The 19998-nt window shown below is 47.7% G+C and overlaps 1 protein-coding gene across 1 annotated transcript; it reads left to right on the top strand.

The window, feature by feature from the left end:
* The first annotated feature begins 2175 nt into the window (after window positions 1-2175).
* Window positions 2176-19864, top strand: LOC128268701 (nucleosome-remodeling factor subunit NURF301). The gene is made up of 15 exons (XM_053005893.1): window positions 2176-2518; window positions 3045-7640; window positions 7713-8120; window positions 8200-8487; window positions 8572-8792; window positions 8871-10176; window positions 10296-10468; window positions 15927-16356; window positions 16428-17104; window positions 17401-17846; window positions 17915-18124; window positions 18191-18358; window positions 18450-18645; window positions 18721-18805; window positions 18898-19864. Exons 1-15 carry the CDS (start codon window positions 2176-2178, stop codon window positions 19179-19181), a joined length of 9831 nt encoding a protein of 3276 aa, XP_052861853.1. The 3' UTR covers window positions 19182-19864.
* Window positions 19865-19998: the final 134 nt, after the last annotated feature.

Raw genomic sequence — 19998 nt, 5'->3', positions numbered from 1 at the left:
TTGTTCCGATATGCAACTAAAAGCGTGCAATGAAATTTGAAAGCAAAATATTTGGTTTCTTGGTACCGTGGTATACGAATAAGCCAACGGATATACTAACCTTTAGGATTTACCTCTTAGCTGTTCAATTATTAGTTTAGCTAAGCTAGCGGAAGAGAAACAAGTTATGAATGCAGTATGCATTCTAACGGACAGTGTCTTTGAAAGAGTTCGCGTAGGTGTTTAAAAAATGAAGCCTAGTGTTTAAAAAATAATTCACAATAGATTGTTTCACGGTACATCGTTTTTCGCAGCCATACTACAGGAAAAATTATATAAAAATAATGAATTTAGTCTAAGTGTTTCAAATCGAACGCTGCACTCTAAACGTAAACAACCGTCAAAAAAAAGGAAGGGAGGGAAGGCAAAGAGCTGACAGCATCAGTGGAAATCAGCAAGATGTGTGAGTGTAACTGCAGGTAAGTTTGCGCTCCTTTTCCTTGTGCTTTTCCGTGTTGTATATCAAGGAAAGAATAGATGTTTTGAAAGTTCGACGTACGATAATGCCAAGGCATAGGTTTGAAGAAGCGTAGTGTTGTGGTCGAGGTCGATTTTCGTGTTGGGAGCACGATACTTTGCCGCGTTCTTGGTGCTTGCCTGAGCTCTGTGTGTGAGCTCCATTTGTGAATGGTTTGATCAATGCGCTCGTACAGATGTGAATAAACGTTTGTGGTTAGTTAATTTATAGTAAGAAAAGTGTTCCAATAAACAAACATACTTTATTGAATATGTTATTTTCTCGTGATGCAGAAATGGTGAAGTGATGTGCGTTGCATTTTCCGTTTGCTATTGCTAAGCGACTAATGTGGGTGAGAGAACGAGACATCCGTAGCTTTAACAACAGCTTCGGCTGAGAGTGAGAACGGCTTGCGCGTTACACGTAGATGTCGCTAGTGTGCATTGCGATGGGATAGAAGCGAGCTCCTGATTGGCTAGCGTTTCGTGCTGGTGAAAAATTGTGAAAATAGTGCGAGAAATATTAGTTTAGCGGTAGATAAATAGTCTGCTGTGCGTATGGAAACGCGTGTAAACACAAGGAAAACAGTTTATACTCCTAATATTGGTTTTGTAGAATAGAGAAATAAACTATTCCTCCTAGCCCCGACGCTTGGGGCTTATCAAAATGGCGACTGTGCCGTCCGACCAATCAGCGTCGAGCTTCTATGCGTGATGTACAGGGTCGGATTTTTTCATACATTTCGGTCATCGCGTCCCGTACTGCAGAAGTGAGTGCGTCTTCGGTGGGCAAAGTCGAATAGAAAAGTTGGACTAGCAAAGTAACAGCAATTCGTGTTGAAAGCCTGGGAAAAAGGAAGAAAATTTGCACTATTTTGACATGTGTCAGGGTGGAAATCTAGTGAACGGTGAATACAGTAACGAGGAAAGGACAACAATTTATCTTGCCAGCAGAAATAGGTTATCGCACGGAGCAGCGAGACTCTGGTAGGAGGTAGGTTTTTCGCTCAACGTGTAATACCTTGTGTGGCAGAGCTAAGTGCTGCTGCTGCTGGCGCCTCTCGATAAAGCGTGCAGCGACATCCAGTCTCGCGCCTAATATGCTTAGGGAAAGTCCATTCATAGGGAAAGTCCTCGAACTTCTCGTCCACTGCAAGGATGATACTTTGCCTCCAATCCCATCCCGCCGAAGGATTGTGACGCTTAAGGAGAGTAATGGTTTGGAGAGGGCTTTAGTTGCAGTGAAATCTGGGAAGCGACAATTTTGCTTCAATTCATCCCATAACATAGCGAGATGCTGCTTTTGGTGCATTATGCGTGTTTACATACAATGGATGAAGAGTGATGATACCGTAAAGCACTTTATTTGAAGGTTTAGCAAATGCACATAACCTTTTCGCTTGTTTGTACCTTCGGAGGCGTCACATTTTTCGTGTTTTTGAAAGTGATACATATTATTTCTAAAATGCTTTTGTCTTATACAGGTAGCCGCCGCTTCGTACCATCTGTAGTGGTTACGGCTTCTTTAGGCATCGGCCGCGAACCTTCATGGAGATTCAGGAGCATATAAGAGATGATTCAGTACAAGAGTGTATGGAAAACAGTGAAAATACGACATATTTAATACCGAAGCTATACTAAGTATTTCTCGGCAAGCTAAACAAACACTAACAGTTGAAAATGACTGGCCGGCAAACGAATGGCGGCACGCCGAGTAATCCGTCCATTGGCAAACGGAGAGGACGCCCTCCGAAGTCGGCTACTATGGAAAGGCCCAAAAAATTTCAGTACCATCTGATGAAAAAGCCCAAATATCTGTGCAAGGACTTGGGCGCTCAGGATGGAAGCAGCACACCGTCGGCTTCGCGAGCATCCTCCCCACAGGGAAGCGAGGAAAGCCGGCCCTCCACTTCCCGGAGGGCTGTGACCGCCAAGAAGACCAGGGGACGAAAAGCAACACCACGCGGCCGACCAGCTGGAAGAGGCCGCGGGGGTCACAACAATTCATCGAGCAACCGGAAAGGTGAGGGATATCATGTGAAATTGCATCATTTATGAGGCTGTCCATCGAGGTCATTTCCTGCGCTCAGCATATGCGTGTGTTTGCGTGGCTGTGTATGTTTGTTTTCCCTCCATTTTTCTGTCCCTTTGCGTAGATGCGTTCGATTTGACATTTCGACGCCGAACGAAACAGAAACAGAAACACGCGGAACCATGGAACAAGAAAAACAAAACACTGTTTGAGGAGAGCTGTTTTGATAATGTTGTTCCCCTTCTGGGTTAATTCCCCTTTTTTTTTGTTGATCTTCACTTTTCATTACGATTCTTAATATTGTCTCTGCGAAACTTTTCCGCGTGCATCGCGTTTTATTTTATGTTTTCTGTTTTTTTTTTCGAAATTTTAATTATCCGCTCGGCTCAGAGTGATTCAGAAGACAGTCTTCCATTTGAAACATGCACAGCTATCCCCGCTTGTGTTAAGCCTTTTAATTTGCTTTACGAAACCAACTTAATACATTTTGGTTAATATATCTGTACATCCATTACAGCCTATACGTCGTACCATGATTCTGAATATCATTACGGGTCCGATTTTGGCGACGAAAGTGATAAAAGTGACCCTTACGATGACTCCATGCGTTCGGCTAGTGATTCGGAAGAAAGTCTTGGCCAAGCATCGGAGAGCGATTTTTCGATACACAGCTTTGGCGTCGGTACGGGAGGGGGCAATGGAATGAATTGCCTGAAGGAACCGAGCCCCGATCCGATCTGGTTGCAAGAGCGCGAAGTACCACCGCTCGAGCTGCCAGAATCATCGAAGGACCTGCTGGTACCGAATGACATCGTGTTGCGGTGTACCTCCATTTACGAGATCATCCGCCGGTTCCGCCATCTGGTGCGATTGTCACCGTTCCGGTTCGAGGATTTCTGTGCCGCCATCTGGAGCGAGGATCAGAGTGCCCTGCTGACGGAGCTGCACATCATGCTGCTGAAGGCAATCTTGCGCGAGGAAGACTCTCAGCAGACCCACTTCGGACCGCTGGATCAAAAGGATAGTGTAAACATTGCGCTCTATCTGATCGACGCCATTACCTGGCCCGAGGTGCTGCGAAGTTACATCGAAAGCGACACCAGTCTCGATCAGAATGTTCTGAAGATTCTCGGCACTACCGAGTACCCGTACGTGCCGGCCGAGCAGCGACTGTACGTGTTGCAGTTTCTGACGGACCAGTTTCTTGTAACCAGCACGGTCCGAGACGACATGACACAGGAGGGCCCAATACACTACGACGACCATTGCCGCGTGTGTCACCGGCTTGGTGATTTGCTGTGTTGTGAAACATGCCCCGCCGTATTTCATCTCGAATGCGTGGAGCCCCCGATGGTGAACGTACCGAACGGGGACTGGCAGTGCAATCTGTGCAAGTCGCACCGGGTGACGGGGGTTTCCGATTGCATTTCAAGCCAGGAGAAGCAGGGAATGCTTTGCCGGCAGGAAATACTGGGCTTTGATCGGCACGGGCGAAAGTACTGGTTCATTGTGCGTCGTTTGTTCGTCGAGAGCGAAGATGCGTCGCAGATTTGGTACTACAGTACGGTGAAGCAATTCAGGCTGCTACTGTCGAAGTTGGATCCGAATGAGTTCGAGAGTGAACTGTACGAGCAGCTGGACGACTATTATCGCGATGAGATCGTACGGCAAATGACGCTAACCGAGACCATCACCAACCAGCAGAAGGGAAGCAAGAAGTCGTACATTGAGGTCGACAATCAACGAATAGCCAAACTGATTGATCAGACGGCGGGAACCGAAGGTGACAATGAAGGAGGAGGTGAGCAAACGGCGACAACCGACTACGCCGAGTCGGCGGGTGTTGAGGAAGAGAAAGACACGGACGGGGCTGAGAAAGACGGCTGTCCTTCGGGAAGTGAGGGATCGGATGAGAGTGGCGACACGAAGGAAAAGGACTCAGCAGCAGCACACGAATCGGACGATCCGGGTGCGCATCAACAGAATGGAGGCAGCAGTAAACACGTTACACGGTCGAAGACGGGCTCGCTGACGCCGCGCACTTTCAATTTGGATGATTTGAAAAAGAAAAGCCCCAAAGAAGAGTCGGCCAGTTTGACGGCAACGAACGGTGCTGCTGCTGCTGCTGCTGGGTCGACTGCCGACGGAATCGATCGAGTGACGCGGCAGAAGCTAACGCAGCTCTCGAACGGCACACTGCACTTCAAGCTCGGAATGGAGAATGGGTTCAAAAACTACGTTAACCAGTACACGATTAATCCGATCGCACTTAACAAACCACAGCGCAACGAAGAGCGTGACAAGAAGCGCCATTTGTCGCACAAATTCTCTCTCACCCAGGCATCGGAGTTCAAGTGGCTCGGTGGCGGACTGTACGCTAGCCAGCAGCAGATCATCACCACCATCCGGCAAACGATGCTCGCCCTGGAGCAGGCCATTGCGTCTCCGTTCATGCACCACAACTGGACGCGCCTGCGGAAGCTGTGGATTAATGCTATCGGTACGAGCACGCGGCCTCAGGACTTTGCCCGCACCATGTGCATCTTGCAGTCGTGTCTGCGAAACGTCGTGTTTGCGAGCGTTTGGCACGAGCAACTGGGTCACACGCTCATGTACCGCATCACGTCGGCGGAACGGGAGGAAAAGAAGAAGCTCGAAAAGCGGGAAAAGCGAGAGCGGGACGACGAAGAGGAGCGCAACAGGACGGCGGTCAATTTCGTAAAGTATGCACTCGGGTTGAAGCATCAGGTTTGGAAGCAGAAAGGAGAAGAATATCGAATCCATGGCCAGTGGGACTGGGTGTGGCTGTCGAATGGACGCCGTAGCAAGCCCACGGCCATCAGTCGCACGACGAACGAAACGGTTCAAATGGTGCTGCCGGTGATCGTGCCCGAGATCGGTCAGCGTAAGCTGCAGAAGCTAGAAATGCGCACGTACGAGGCACTGCAGCGTTGCCGAGCGGATGGGGCGAGGCAACCGGATACGGCGGTCGAATATCTTACCGACATCGAGGCGCTGAATGGCAAACTTTTGCAAAAGCTACAGTCCATCGAGTTGGACGACCAAGCACGTGCGCCGACGTGCGGTGCGGAGATCGACGTATCGCGGGCGCTCACATCCCCGCAGGCTCGGATACTGTATCCAAAGGTTGCCCGCAAATGTCCGTTGCTGGATGGTTTACTGCAGCGACGCGTCAATCTGCGTGACGCCGAAGAGTTGCGCATTAAGCAGGCGAAAGCCAAGTTAGACCAGCTGGCAGAGGAATGCGGATCCGACGAGCCGCCGGCGACCATCATAACGAAACCCGAGTCTTCGACAACGGTGATCACCGTTCGTGTGCTTCCGCCTAGTGAATGTATCGAAAAGCAGTTGCACCGAATCGTCAATAGCCGCGGTGCAGCCAGTGGCACCGCCGTGCCGGTAAATCCCAGACCACATCTTTCGGCGTACCAACAGCATGTGCGCAATCGTCAGCACCGCGAAAAGCTGCAAGCGATGATGACCAGGGCGAACGAGCTGCGGGTTAAGTACTACTACGTGAGTCGTCAAGCCCAGCAATACAAATGCTACTCGATTGAGTGTTGCACCTCCAGTGAGAACAATGCGGCGTCGCCCTCGTCCGCCAGCTGTTTTTCACCTCTCTGTCGTCAGAAGCAAACCGTCAGAAATGAGCTGTACTCTTTACTCAAACAGATGCAAGTGCTGGAGATCCAGCACAGCAGTACGTTGCCCGCTAGTGCAACGGGGGCCGCCTCGGGGGCTCCTTCCAAGTCCATCCTGGAGCAAAAGTTGACCGAGGTGAAGAACGAGAGCTTCGAAACGTTGCTCAGCAATTTCTCGATCAATCGGTTCAAACTAATGAACGAGGATCTGGAGCGCTCGAAGCGGACGATGGTCGACTGCGATGATAGTATGCTGACCAAGTTGACACTGAAGCAGGAAAAAAAGGAGGAAGCCGATGGGGCGGATGGGACTGTAAGGGGTGATGACGACGATGCTGTTAAGAATGAACATGTCCTGTTGGATGAACCATCGTCATCGGTAGTGAAGGAGGAGGTCGTCTGCAGTACGGAGGATAGCGCAGTAACGGATTCCACAATGCTCGATGTCACTACGACAGCGCTCGTGGCTGAAGCTAAGAGTACTACGAATGTCGACAGCAGTGTGGATGGTGGCGAGAAGGAGACGACGCTACTGAACGAAAATTCCAATTCTGATTCCTTCTCCTCGGAAGATGTGTCCACCGAGTTTGGTGCCGGTACTAGGGTCACCCGTGGCCGTGGTCGCTCGCGTATGATGGCCATCAACAAGGGCCACGATGAGTCGGGTGTTGCAGCCCCATTTCATCCGGGGACCGCTAGTGATGTAAAACCAAAGGAAGAGGTTGCGGTGTTAAAACCGGAACCTCCGAAGGCACCCGGTTACCTGATGCTTATGCGGGCACCGAACCGCCGCTTCGGGATGACATCGCGCAGTGTGAAGAAGGAAGAAACTGAGGAAAAAGAGCAAGCACCGGATGGAAGCTTGCGTGTCTACTCAGTGAGTGGCACGAAAGGAAAGCTGTACCTGCGGAAAACGTTACCCCCGGTGACCTTAGACAGTGGCAGTGGTGGCGAAAAGTCAAAGGGTGAACCAAAAATAGTGGTTTTGGGAAGCGGAAAACCTCGCTATCCGGTGGTGAACTATTTCCGGACGAAGAAGAAAGGAGTCACATCGATCATGGTGTTGCCGCGCGGCGAGCTGCTGAAGCTGGCAAAACACGGTGGCCGACTGTCGGTGACCGGGTTCCACCATCTGGCCAAAACGAACACCTCCGTCTGGCCGTATCCATGCTCGAGGCCGCTCTTCAAGACATGCTGGTTGTTCCGAACCGTCAATCTCACTTCGCTAGCGGCCGTCGGCTTACAGTTGCGCATTCTGTGGACCTGTTTCCGGTGGGACGATATGGCTATGAAACCGCTGACGGCCGACGGCAAGCATCAGGTGACGACCGAGTCGGAAATCATGTCGCTCGAGCTGCTCCGTCACCGGCACATTGGCATGTTTAACGAGCGCCTTCAGTACCTGCGCCGGAAGGTGGTCATCCCACTAGAGCTACCCAAAACGGTTCGAGGTAGGTCAGACCTTCGCGGAAGTGGTTGCAACACCGTTAACATATGTTTCCTTCCCTTCTTCCCCCCCACAGCTGAAGTGCAATCGATACGTTCTGGTTTGCGGAAGCGGAAGCGTGCCGAGTCGCCGCAGCAAACGGAACCCCAAGTGACGGAAGAGTGGATCGACGAGGACAAGTTGGAACTGTGGGAAGTGAAGTTGTATGGTGAAAAGCAGGAGAAAATGGCGGCCGCCTCCGCCCAACCTGTCACCCGGAACAGCACTGGCAAGCTGCCGGCATCATCTAGCCGGCAGAACGAATCTCCGTCGTCGTCGTCGTCAGCAGGATCAGGGAACAAAACCGGCAATTCGTCCTCATCGTCGACCGGGGTCATTTCGACCAAAGCGTCGAGGGAGGAAATAAACGAAAAGATGGAGCAACAGCTCCGCCTACAGCGTGCCGCCCACAATCAGAAGCGAGCCCTCGAAATGAAGCAGCAAGGTAAGGAGTTGCCTTTAGTGTTTTACAGTTCGGTGGTTAATATTTTTTTCCGCCCTGGGACATTCCGCCGCCCCAAAAGGTACGACACCGAAAAGCGGCACCAGTGGTGGGATCATTCATCGTAAGATCTTGGTCAAGAATCCGGACGGTACTACCAAAATTGTGCACCAGAGCATTTCAACGTCGGCAGCCGCGGCACAAGCGGCGAAACAACAAACCAGCACCACTCCCAAGACGGAAGTTACGCAGAAGGTGCAAATCATTCGTGGTCCTGACGGTAAGGTCAGTGTTCGCGGATTGAATCCTGGTCAACAAATAGTGCAGACGACGGACGGCAATCTGCACGTGCTAAGCAGCAACCCCAATTGTAAGTGAAGCGCACTGATGACAATGGATTTTTCCATTGTAGTTTTACAGGCATTATTTGTTTTAACCCAACTTTTCTCTCTAGCACCCAAACAAACGATAACAAAGGTTGGGCAAAAGATTGTCAAAATCGCTCACACCCAGGGATCTGGTACAACGACGATAGCAGCGGCTAGTGGAAGCGCACCTGGAACACCTGTGCAGCAGCAACCACACATTCTGAACAAAAGTGTCGTGGTGCGCAGTGCCACGAGCACACCGCAGAATCAGATGAAACAGGTTGTGCAGAGGCAAATTTTGCACAAAGTACGTTTCGTAGCTCAGCGCTTTATATCCGTCACTCTCTTCTCATACCGTTCATTCCCTTGCTCTTGTGCGTTTTAGGTTCAAACGGCCACTAGCCCCGTTGGAAACGCTCAAACGACTGTCCAGCAGATAGTGTCCTCGACGACAACGCCACAGAAAATTGTTCTCAACACTCAGGGCGCTCTGCAGAAAGTGCTCGCCAGCGGAGGCCAACTGTTGACGACCGCTGGCACACCGGTGCAGAAAGTGGTAACGCAATCGAACCTTCAGCAGCTGTTGCAGGGTAGTGCTCAGAAGGTTATCGTCGAACCGACGGCAGCTGCAGCTGCGGCTGCTGCATCAGCTGCTGCCGCCACGTCCCCGCAACAACCACAGATCCAGACGCAAAAAGTGTTGGTCGCAACTACCCCGGGCCAACCGACTAAGCAAATATTGATTCAAAATGCAACCGCAACAGCGGGCGGCACATCGCAGCAGATCATTATCAACCATGCCGGCGGACAGAAGGTGGTCCAGCAACTGGTTTCCACGCCCAGTCGGCAGATCATGATCGGTGGTCAACTGATCACACTCAACAGTGGGCAGAAGCTGGTCAGCAACACCCCGATACAGATCCACACACAACCCGTGATGTCGGTCGCCACTACTGCCGGTGGGGCGCAGATTCAAAAAGTGCAACAAATCATGACCACAGCTCAACCGACCGTTGCCACAGCGACCGCGATACAACAGCAGCCACAGCAAATTCAGATACAAATTCAACAGCCTGCTTCGGTGGTTCAACAGCAGCAGCCTACTGTGATGCAAGCAGCGCAGGCAACGGTGGTGCCGCAAACTACGGTTATGAATCAGGCGCAAAGTTTGGCGCAGCAACTGTCCAGCGGTAAACTGCAGCTGGCGAACGTAAACGGGCAACAAGTTTTGCTCCGCCCGATCGGTAACAATCAGGCGCAGGTGGTTGCACATATCAAAACCCAACCGAACGGAACGGCCCAGATAATTCCGGTCGCAAACTTAACCGACCCAGCGGCTCAACAGCAGCAGCAGCAACAGCAGTTGCAACTGCAGCAACAGCAGCAACAGTTTCAGCAACAGCTTCAGCAGCAACAGCAACAACAGTTACAGCAGCAACAGTTGCAGCAACAGCAATTACAGCAGCAACAACTTATTCAACAACAGCAGCAACAGCAACAGATTAGCAACGCCGTAGAGCAATCGTTGTTGCAAGGTCAGCCTCCGGGAACGGTGATCAAGTGTGTGACCGCACAGGTCGTGCAGACCGAACAGGGGCCGCGTATTGTGCTACAGGGATTACAGGGGAGCGATTTTACACCTCAGCAGTCGGCTTTAGTTCACCAACAAGTTAAACAACAATTACTGCAAGGTAACGTTTGCCAAGCTCGTCGCAATCAGCGCGTGTAGCTTCAATACCTCTCTTTCCCTATCAGAGACTGTTGGATCTATTCTAACACTTTTCTTGTGCTTTTGTTCCACCGCCAACAGCTCAAGCATCCAATGGTCGGCAAGGTGTGATTGGTCCCACGAAAATCTATCTTGCTATCCAACCGGCACAAAACACGCTCACCACCGCGACCGTTGCGCAGCCTCCACCGCTGGCACCGGTCCAGATCAAGCACGACGCAAACTCCGCAGCAATACAGGTACATCACCAACAAGTAAGTCGTTTTTAGGCATTGGCCTTTCCCAACATCATGCTCTCTTCCTACCAACCAACCATCCACATCCAACCTTTCCAACTGTGAGACCTTTACCAAAAAATGCTGCGATACTCGCTTAAGAGAGAAAGAGAGACAGATAAAAAGAGACAGAGAGAGAGAGAGAGACAAAGAATCATGACAAAACACTCGTTTTCTCACGCTGTCACAGGATAGTTATGTGCGTGCCGCGTGTGTGTTTGTGTAATGCTGTGTCCAATAAGTTTATGTCTAGGCGAAGGGAATTCTACCTACTTTTTGTATTTGTTATCTAACAAATTGTTGCGGTATCCCAACCTACCCACCAACACCCTGCCTGCCAACCTCTTGCCTATACTTACCGTTTTACACTGATATTTAGTTTCTAAGATGCAGCAAACAAGGCTCTGGTAGACGAGACAAACGAGCATCATTCCCGTATTTTTGTAATGGACTCCAAAACGACGTATGGTTTTAATAGTTTTCGTTTTTCAAACTTCTTAACATTACTAACAAAGCTTATTAAGGGTTAACTTTTTGCGAACTTTTCGATCTTTCTCTTTCATCTGATTTGATCTTTACAACGGTGACTGTTAAGACGAGAGAAAAGCAAGGGTTGCTAAGGGCAGTGCGAAGAAGTTAGGACAGCGCTGCTAATGTGCTTTATGTGATTACTTTTTCCGTTCATGTCATTTCCGTTTACCTTAAGTTCATTATCCATTTTATAAGCGTATGTTTTTGACAGTAATATATTCCTAAAAGAATGAAGAATTTTACGATTGCACCGATCATTATTAACTTTTGTGCTATTTGCCAAAACGTGCATTCCAATTACGTGTCCCGCCTGGTATTACTGGGTTTTGGTAGAAATGTTGATAATGCACTTCCTTAGCAAGAAAGAAAAAACACATCGCTTCCATGCGAGCTATGTTTCTGCAAATGCGAATAATTTTCTATGAAAATAAGACGAATCAAGAAACCGAAAAATACTGCTGCCCCTCATGATGAAGATCGGAAGTAGAACAAGCAATGGATTTATGTTACTTTTGGCGACTTGACGAAATAAAATCAATGTCTTAACCCGTACACACAAGCAAATGTAAGCAACAGACGTAACAATCTTTTGAGGAGAGAATAAGTGAATGTTTTTGATAAAGATAGCCATTCAAAATTGAAAACAGTTCACTGCGGTGTACAAACCTGTGTGGAACGAACGGTGGAACTACAATAAGCTTGCAATTCTGAAAGCTCTCACAACACTATACACCAAAAGCAAATGAAACTAAAGTAATACTGGCAATCGCAGATGAGCATCGATTTTCTCGGTGGCCAGTTGTAAATTTGACTAAAATAACTATTTAACTACACATGATAATGAGCATTATTAGTGAGTTAAGCAAGTAGCTGGTAGTGGATGTGTTATCACAAATAATTATTAGACCATTTGATTCGGACTGACTTTACCACATGGCTGGCTAAACTCCAAGCAAGTCGACTTTAATGGAAGCCCACATTCGAAATCGAATACATCAAAGGAGCGTTGCAATTAAATGAATCAGATTAAAACAAGGCAGTGGTCGAGAGCAGATGTTCAACTCGAGACAATCAAAGAGTGCGCGAGAGAATGGAGACGAAGAAATCTTTTCCGACACAGTGGCAAGTTTGGCTGGGAATGGTATGAATTTGCACTTTGGCGGCTTTCGTTGCCACTTTTGGCGTTGTGTGATCATTGAGTAACATGAAACCAACGTTTTATTATTGACACTGTGCAATGTTACGACGATGCTTCATTTTATACATTCATTGATCTACTATTTATTTCCAAGGAACGTCCAAATTATACCCCTGGACTTTTGACGTTCTCTAGCGATTCGTCGTAAATCCCGTAGCACCCCCATTTAGAACGACTTGAGATTATAAAAGACTCCCGAGCGACAAGTATTGTTGGGAAAGAGCATCGTATCGTTTCATGAATATTTTATGTTGTAAGTTAAATAGTTCACATAATTCGTAATAAAGACAATTACGATCATGTTTTTTACATGAAGATAGGACATCTTTTAGAAAGTAGTTAATTTATTTAACCGTATAACTAAACTGTAAGCGTTGTGTTCCTTCCGCAGCATTTCAAAATCCTCCCTTCTATCCCTTCTTCTCCCGCACTCATGTTCTGGTTGTTTCGCCTCGCTCTCCGTAGTAAGGCCTCTTTTGAAAGTGATGAACATAAAGGAGAAGCACCACGTGCACGATGCGTGTGATGTTTAGAAAGAGGTCTGAATTAAGTTCGATCCATTGTTTCTGTCTCGCCGATTGGGTGGATGCGTTCTGTGGAATTATTGTCGTTCGTCGTTACCCTCCGGCTTGGAGGGTAGGATTATTAGACCTTCGACTTGACAATTTTTACACATGAGACATGGGAGAGGCGTTTACGGTTTACATGATTACATTTTCTGCACTACAACACATTCAGAGTACGACTCTGCTGACGGAGAAAGTAAAAGACCGAAAATAATCAAGCTCCTTAACTAAACGTGTAAAAAATAGTAACTAAACAAATTTATAAAAACTCATAAAAGTAGCAAAGAAAGCGAATGAGGACGAATGCGGAAAAAGAAATAAAGAACAAAAGTTTAATAAAAATACAACTTCGAGCTCTGTAGATTGTCACCAAAAATTGATCTGTCCAAAGCAAAGCAAACCGTGACTTACCCAGGATCATTAGGTAACGATCCCGACCGAAAGCAAAGTATTATGATCATCATCGTATCTTAATGGCGCATTCTCTTGTGTCTTACGATCCACATGTTGTTGGCCCCCTTTTTTGTACGTTACTTTTGCTGACTCCAATTCACGTTGTTGGGTAAGAGCGACCACAGATCAGGGGGCAGTTCGGGAGCGTTAATCAGCAACAGACTGTTCAGTAAAGTGGATGGAAAGAGGAAGCATATGTATGAGCGCGAAAGCAAGCCACACTGTCGCCAAGACGGACAAATTTTAAAGAAAATTCGCTATCAAAAGAGCCGCGCAATCCGGAGGGGCATGAACCACTAATAGAACCACAGCGTAGGCTTACGAGATGTACATTCCCCTTGGGGAATGTGTTTCGAGAACAATTATTCTATAGATGCATGAGCTTTTAGTAACAGTTATAGTTTTGATGGCTCTAGGCGAGGAATACAACCAGCAGCGGGTATAACTAGTTCTACGTGCAAGCGGAAGGCAGAATGAGGCGGAGAAAACAAATGTTCGTAACTATGTCCAAGAGTCTCATAATATACTGTAGTCGCTTAACATGTTGGCGGGCAGGGTTTCCGTTATAGATTATTTTCGATATACTGCTTCTGCCGTTCGAAGAAGAGGACAATTTCAGACTTGGTTAGTGTTCTTTTTTTCTGGTAAAGCAACATGATCCTTTCGGTTGATGTGTAGGGGATTAATTTACATTTTGACTGTAACATTTATAAGTCAGCAGCAAAAAGACGAAGGACACACCATCACATGGCTGGCATATCTTACTTATACCCACACGCAGTTTCAAAGTTACACCGTGACCTCTTAATCTTAATTTAGTATGGGTTTCATTCTGCTTTGTTGGAAATGCTTTTATTTTTACCGTGCATAAATTGTGTTATGTTTTTTCGTTCGTTTTTATTTGGGATTCATTAACTTTTTGTGACTTTTGTGTGTCTTGTTTGCGTTGTTTTTTTTTTGTTCTATTGAGCATACTCCAACTGCTGCGCTCCTGCCACACATCATGACCTACCTATGTGACGGATGAAACAACTTCCTTTCCATTCTCGATATCATTCCTAGTTTTTTCTTTCCCCTCTCTCTCTCTGCCTTCGACCGTGTGCCGTGTTCTCGTCTATTGATCGCCAAGTGTGATTCGAAGAGCAAGGGATGTTTTTTTAGCGAAAGTAAGTTTCAAATTCACGCGGGATCGCGACGAAAATCAGTCAATCCAGATAAAAGAATCGTCCAGCGCTTTTTTGTGTACCTTTGTTCACCACCGTACCGCTCCGTTCCGACCGAACAACCTCCTGTGCACACACAGATGCAACACAGATAGCAGATTTCGAGTTTTCATCAGAATCGAAGTTGCGGCACAACGAAAAGGAATTCAAAATGCAGTCCATGCTCTCCCCTCTATCAACTGAGCACCATCAGGTTTTAAAACATTTCCATTACGGGCGATGTGTACTAGGCTTAAACAATGGCATCGTGTTATACATTTACTTTCTCGGGACTATCAATGGCGCGCTTTCGCATTCTGGACTATAGTGGTTTCGTACGGTCCGCTTTTCTTTCCAAACTTGCTAAACCCAAACCCTGTTTGTGAGGTAAGGAGGAAAAGCAGCAACAATGCAATTCCAATATTTGATCTTTTTTTCCCTCCCTACACAATTAGTTTTGTATATAGAGACTTGAGTTTTGTTCTTTTCGATGTCTTCTACACACCAATTGCCTTGAACATCTTGATTTCGGTTAGTTGTGTTCCTTTATTTTGCTGCGATAATGAAGAACGCGTCCATTTATATATGTGTGTGTGTGTGTGTGTGTGTGTGTGTGACGTGTGCGTGTGTGTGCCTGAGTGAAAGAGAGTCGAAACATTGATGATGATTCTTATCAAAAAACATTGATGTTGTGTCGTGCAAAAAATGCTCTGGAAATGATTTTGACCAAAAACAGTTAGATACGCACTAAAGTTAGCAGAAAATGTAAAGTATAGCTTTGCAGAAAGTTTAAAGCATTCATGTTAGCATATATAGGGCACACCAATGTCTAGAGTCATGATGAAACGCTGTGGCGATCGTCGAGGGTGTCGAGAATAGCAGGTTTGAGCAGGGTTTGCCAGCAATCGATCCAAAGACAAGCAAATTTAGGAGAACCTGTGAATAATGCCAGCCATGATTACACGCTGTGCCCGTTGCGCATGTGGCTATCTTTCCTGACTCTACGTTGCTTTCCTTTCCATTCTCATGCAATTCGCTCTCTTTGCTCGGACTGAATTGCTGCTGATTGATGAAGCGCCAGCTGGCGATGTTTTGTGATGGCCAAACGATAAACCCAATTCGGCACATACCGTGAATTCCGCGTTGTTGGTTTGTCCCTGTTAACTTTCGATAGACTATACTGCGAACGGGGTTGCTTCGGTCGGATCGGTGGTGACGGTGGCATCTCGTGTACTGCCGTCGGAAAAAAGTCCTCAAATCCTTGAAAGAAACAAAGAAAACATCCACTTCGGGGGTCGTCGACTCGTTGGTGTGATCAATGGACGGGACACGCGTTCACTGGCGTTTCCGGTGCCAAAGATTCTACTAATCCTGCGCTTCTTCATCGGTACTGCTATCGTGTGTGTGCATGCATGCACACGTGTGTCGTATCTTTGTTTTGTTTGACGTTTTTTATTCCATCATCTGACGTGTGCCCTGAGCAGCAGGAAGCTGATACGACTAGTAGTGAGCTCGTGGAAGCGGCTTCCCCGTGCGTCCCGCAGGAAATGGTTCAGGTCGGTGGTGGGGACACTATTATTCCGAGCAGTGCTTCCAGCACGGTCGCTTCCACCACCGTCATGATCCAGGGCACATCCGCTATCGACGATGGCAAACCGAGGATTATCTCGAATATCATCATCAATGGGGCCAACAGTGGCAGCGTTATCAACCCACTGGTGAAGAAGGAACTGATCCAAAAGGTGAGCAACAATATCAGCAAACAACAGCAGCTGAAGACGCAACCGTCACCAACGCCAGCGGTAACCGATGCCAAGGAGCAGGATGCGGACGGCGATGGTGATGCCGCGGGTGGCGGCGGTGGTAAAGAGGAAAAAGACAAATCCTTCATCGTGACTGCCGACTACATTCAGGAGAGTAAGTACCTAGCTTCAGAGCAAGTAAACATAGCAAACCGTAGACTAACACGTGATCTCTACCTCATCTAGCGATCAAAACGGCACTCAAGCAGGAAAACTTGAATCCGGAAATAACGGAAAAATTGCTGAACCTGCAGCGCTACCAGGAAAAGCAGATGCGAACCGAAGATCGTCCCGATCGTACGATCGCCCTGCAACACAACTACAGCAACATGTCAGGTGTGCCCCGGGGAGAATCGCACAGTCACGGTAGTCGTGTCCGAAAGCGTACGGTGCGGACCGATGATGACGACGACGATTGGCAGCTCGACACACCAAAGCGAGCACGACCCACGAAACCGGGAAACCCAAATCAGCCGCAACAATCGCACGAGCAAGGCCGGGAAAAGAAACCGACGCACAGTGAAACGAGTGCCATGAGTACGCCTACCAAACGGCGTACGACTACCGCGTCCTCTGGGCAGGGAACGTCCGTGATGACGCCATTATCACCACGCAAATCCTCCCAAACCGGAACCGCCGGTGGTGGTGGTGGAGGAGGTTCTGGTGATGCTGTGATCTCATCAACCGAGGATAACCGAGGATCTGATTCACACTCGTCAATCAGTGCGACCGGTAGAAATAGTAAAGGCGTTGAAAAACGTAAATTGCCATCGTCGCCGCAAATGGCCGCACAGGCGAGCAGTGGCACAGCAGCGACCAGCCCTCAGCAAACCAACGCAGCGCAGCGTCAGAGTAAATATCAGGTATGTTCCGTGTGCGCGTGTACGGCTCACGATCAACGCCGGAGTGTTCCGGAGCATCCCATCCTTCCGGCTGAGCAGCGTCCTCCCGCATTCGCCCTACTAGTTGCTATTTCACTTAACCTCTATAATGGCCGTGATCGACCGTTGCACATGTTTTGTTTTATATTCTATTTATCACCAGCACATAATTGCTCTTGTTTACCTTGTTACTTGTGCGACCGTTCGCAAGCGGTAAACTGTAGCAAACTAGCAAACTGAATCGAACCTTATTGTTTGTGATTGTTCCTTTGCGCTAGGCCCAATTGAATCGTCACAAGGAACAGTTAAAGAAAGTCATTCTCAAGAAACGATCTCATCTCGAAAAGGAATTGCAGGTTCAGATACAAAAGGAACTCTCCGTCGAGCTGCAGGCAGCCACTACGGCTCCGGCCGTCCGGGCGGCGTCAGCGACGGCGACAGCAGCCGCAGGTTCGAAATCATCTCCTATTCTGGAACAGCAGCAGCAGCAGCAGCAACAGCACCAACAGCAGAAGTCACAACACCAGCAGGAAGAGCAACAGCAGCTACAGCAGCAAACGAACCTAACGTCTCATGGTCGACGTCAAACGACGACCCCTGCAAACAGCAATAGTGCTGCTGACAGCGTCGATGGCGGAGAAGAGCTGCTGACGCTGCCCGGTGGTAGTGGCTCGAAGCAAACGACGGATAAGAGTTCCACCACGACGACCAGCACACGGCGAAAGTAAGTGAACGAAAGCTGAGGATCGAAAGGCAGGAAGACTTCTTGCTAAAACTTCATCTTCCCTGCAGAACCATCGCCACCACCGGTACAAACGTTGTCAGTTCGTCGGCCAAAGAAGCTGCCGGCGGTGGCAGAAGAGGTCAAAAGCATGGCACTTCTGCGGCATCCAAGGGTGGTGGTGCCCATCGGTCAGTAGGCGCTCGCGGTCAACCGCGAAGAGGATCGAAAAAGAACAATAAGATGCATTGCATCTGTAAAACGCCTTATGATGAGTCGAAGTAAGTGTTAGCTTGACTTGTCATTGTGTTTACGAGTGCTTATTGATTGATTTCGTTCGCCTATAGGTTCTACGTTGGTTGTGATCTGTGTAACAACTGGTTCCATGGTGATTGCGTTGGCATCAATGAGGAGGAATCGAAAGTTATGACGGAATACGTTTGTAACGAATGCAAACACGCCCGCGAAACGCAACAACTGTATTGCCTCTGTCAGCAACCGTACGACGAAACACAGTAAGTCTCTTTCTGAGGGTGGTGACCACAACGACGACGAATTGGTAATAGAAAAAAGCTCTGAATACCTGAACCATTACTTTTCCGATAGATTTTACATCGGCTGTGATAAGTGTCAGGCCTGGTTCCATGGCCGTTGCGTTGGTATACTGCAGAGTGAGGCCGACTTCATTGACGAGTACATTTGTCCCAACTGTCAAATCAACAACTCGGTCAACTTTGCCAACATGAAACCTTTGAGCCCAAAAGAGTTTGACAATCTAAAGAAGCTTATCAAACAAATTCAGGTATGCTTTGGGAGCGCACCAAAAACAAAAGTAGACCCGAGGATCATGCTGTTTTTGCCTCCGTTTTTATTTTAGCAACACAAGAGCGCATGGCCATTTATGGAACCCGTCGATCCAAATGAAGCTCCCGATTACTATCACGTCATCAAAGAGCCGATGGGTACGTAAAACAAAGCAATAGTGAAACTACCGCATTTCAAAACAACATCTCCATAACCGTGTCGTGTGTGTACGATCGATTGATCATTTCAGACCTCCAAAAAATAGAACAAAAGATAGACAACAAAGTCTATCAGATGCTGTCCGAGTTTATCGGTGACATGACGAAGATATTCGACAACTGTCGCTTCTACAACCCCAAGGAATCGCCCTTCTTCCGGTGTGCCGAGAGTTTGGAGTCCTTTTTTGTGCAAAAAATAAAATTTTTCCGCGAAAATCTTGTCGACAAGACCGAAGAAGCCGCCAACAGCACACAGACAGCAGCGACGGCAGCAGTGGTTGTTGCGCCCTCGGCCGAAGGTAGCGCTCCCACATAGTCCTTCCTACCGTCGCCGCGGTCGTCCATTCTGTACAATTACCTGCAAGGGAACTCGATTCTTGTGTAAGCTCGGAACGAATTCCCAAAATGCCGGCCAATGCCGGGGAAAGATCCATTTTATTATAGTTCGCAGTACGCATGCTGCGCTGGCTTAGCAGTGGCTTCTTTTCTGTAATGTATTACTGCTTTTTAGGATAGTTGGTACTTGCTACCAGACAAAGTAGAACAGTAAGTAGTTTGTTGTTATTTTAAGATTTATTTAAATAGTATTACATTCATACGATTCGAATTCAATTGTATTGATTTTGAATAATAGAAGTGATGGTCATGACCGGGACTGTGGTGTAATGATAGGAAATTGTTCAAATGCCAAAATCATCCTATGTACTCGACAGCTAGAGAGAGAGAAGGAAAAGCAACCCCATCGGAACAAAGAGTTGTAAAGAATAAGGAGAAATCGAATGTAAACGGGTTAGCTTCAATAACAAGAAGCTACTGAAAAGAGAACTAACTATGAAGCCGTTTTAAAGGGTGTAAATATGTTTTTTTCCAATATAAGTCACTTGATACAAACTGAGGAAACTATAAGTAGTTTTGTAATATCTAATACTTGATCCAAGTCTGCTGGAAAGGGGAACTGCGTGGTTCACCGTTTGGCCATTGTAAATAAATAATACAAATTAAACCACAAAACTTAACACATTTTACGTTTGAATATAATCGTTTACACTGCGATCGGTTTACGGTTACGCCGTTCGATAGGCCACCGACCGGTAAGAGTTAAGTTAAGTTGGGGAGTTATCACATGTCGAAAT

Source organism: Anopheles cruzii, chromosome 2 (genome assembly GCF_943734635.1).
Source record: "Anopheles cruzii chromosome 2, idAnoCruzAS_RS32_06, whole genome shotgun sequence".
NCBI lineage: Eukaryota > Metazoa > Arthropoda > Insecta > Diptera > Culicidae > Anopheles > Anopheles cruzii.
This window is presented reverse-complemented; position numbering and strand designations above follow the sequence as displayed.

Coding starts and splice junctions, on each gene's coding strand:
- LOC128268701 (XM_053005893.1), top strand. CDS start 2,176: ATGACTGGCCGGCAAACGAATGGCGGCACGCCGAGTAATCCGTCCATT. Junction 2,519..3,044: donor TTCATCGAGCAACCGGAAAG/GTGAGGGATATC, acceptor CATCCATTACAG/CCTATACGTCGTACCATGAT. Junction 17,105..17,400: donor AGCGTCAGAGTAAATATCAG/GTATGTTCCGTG, acceptor CCTTTGCGCTAG/GCCCAATTGAATCGTCACAA.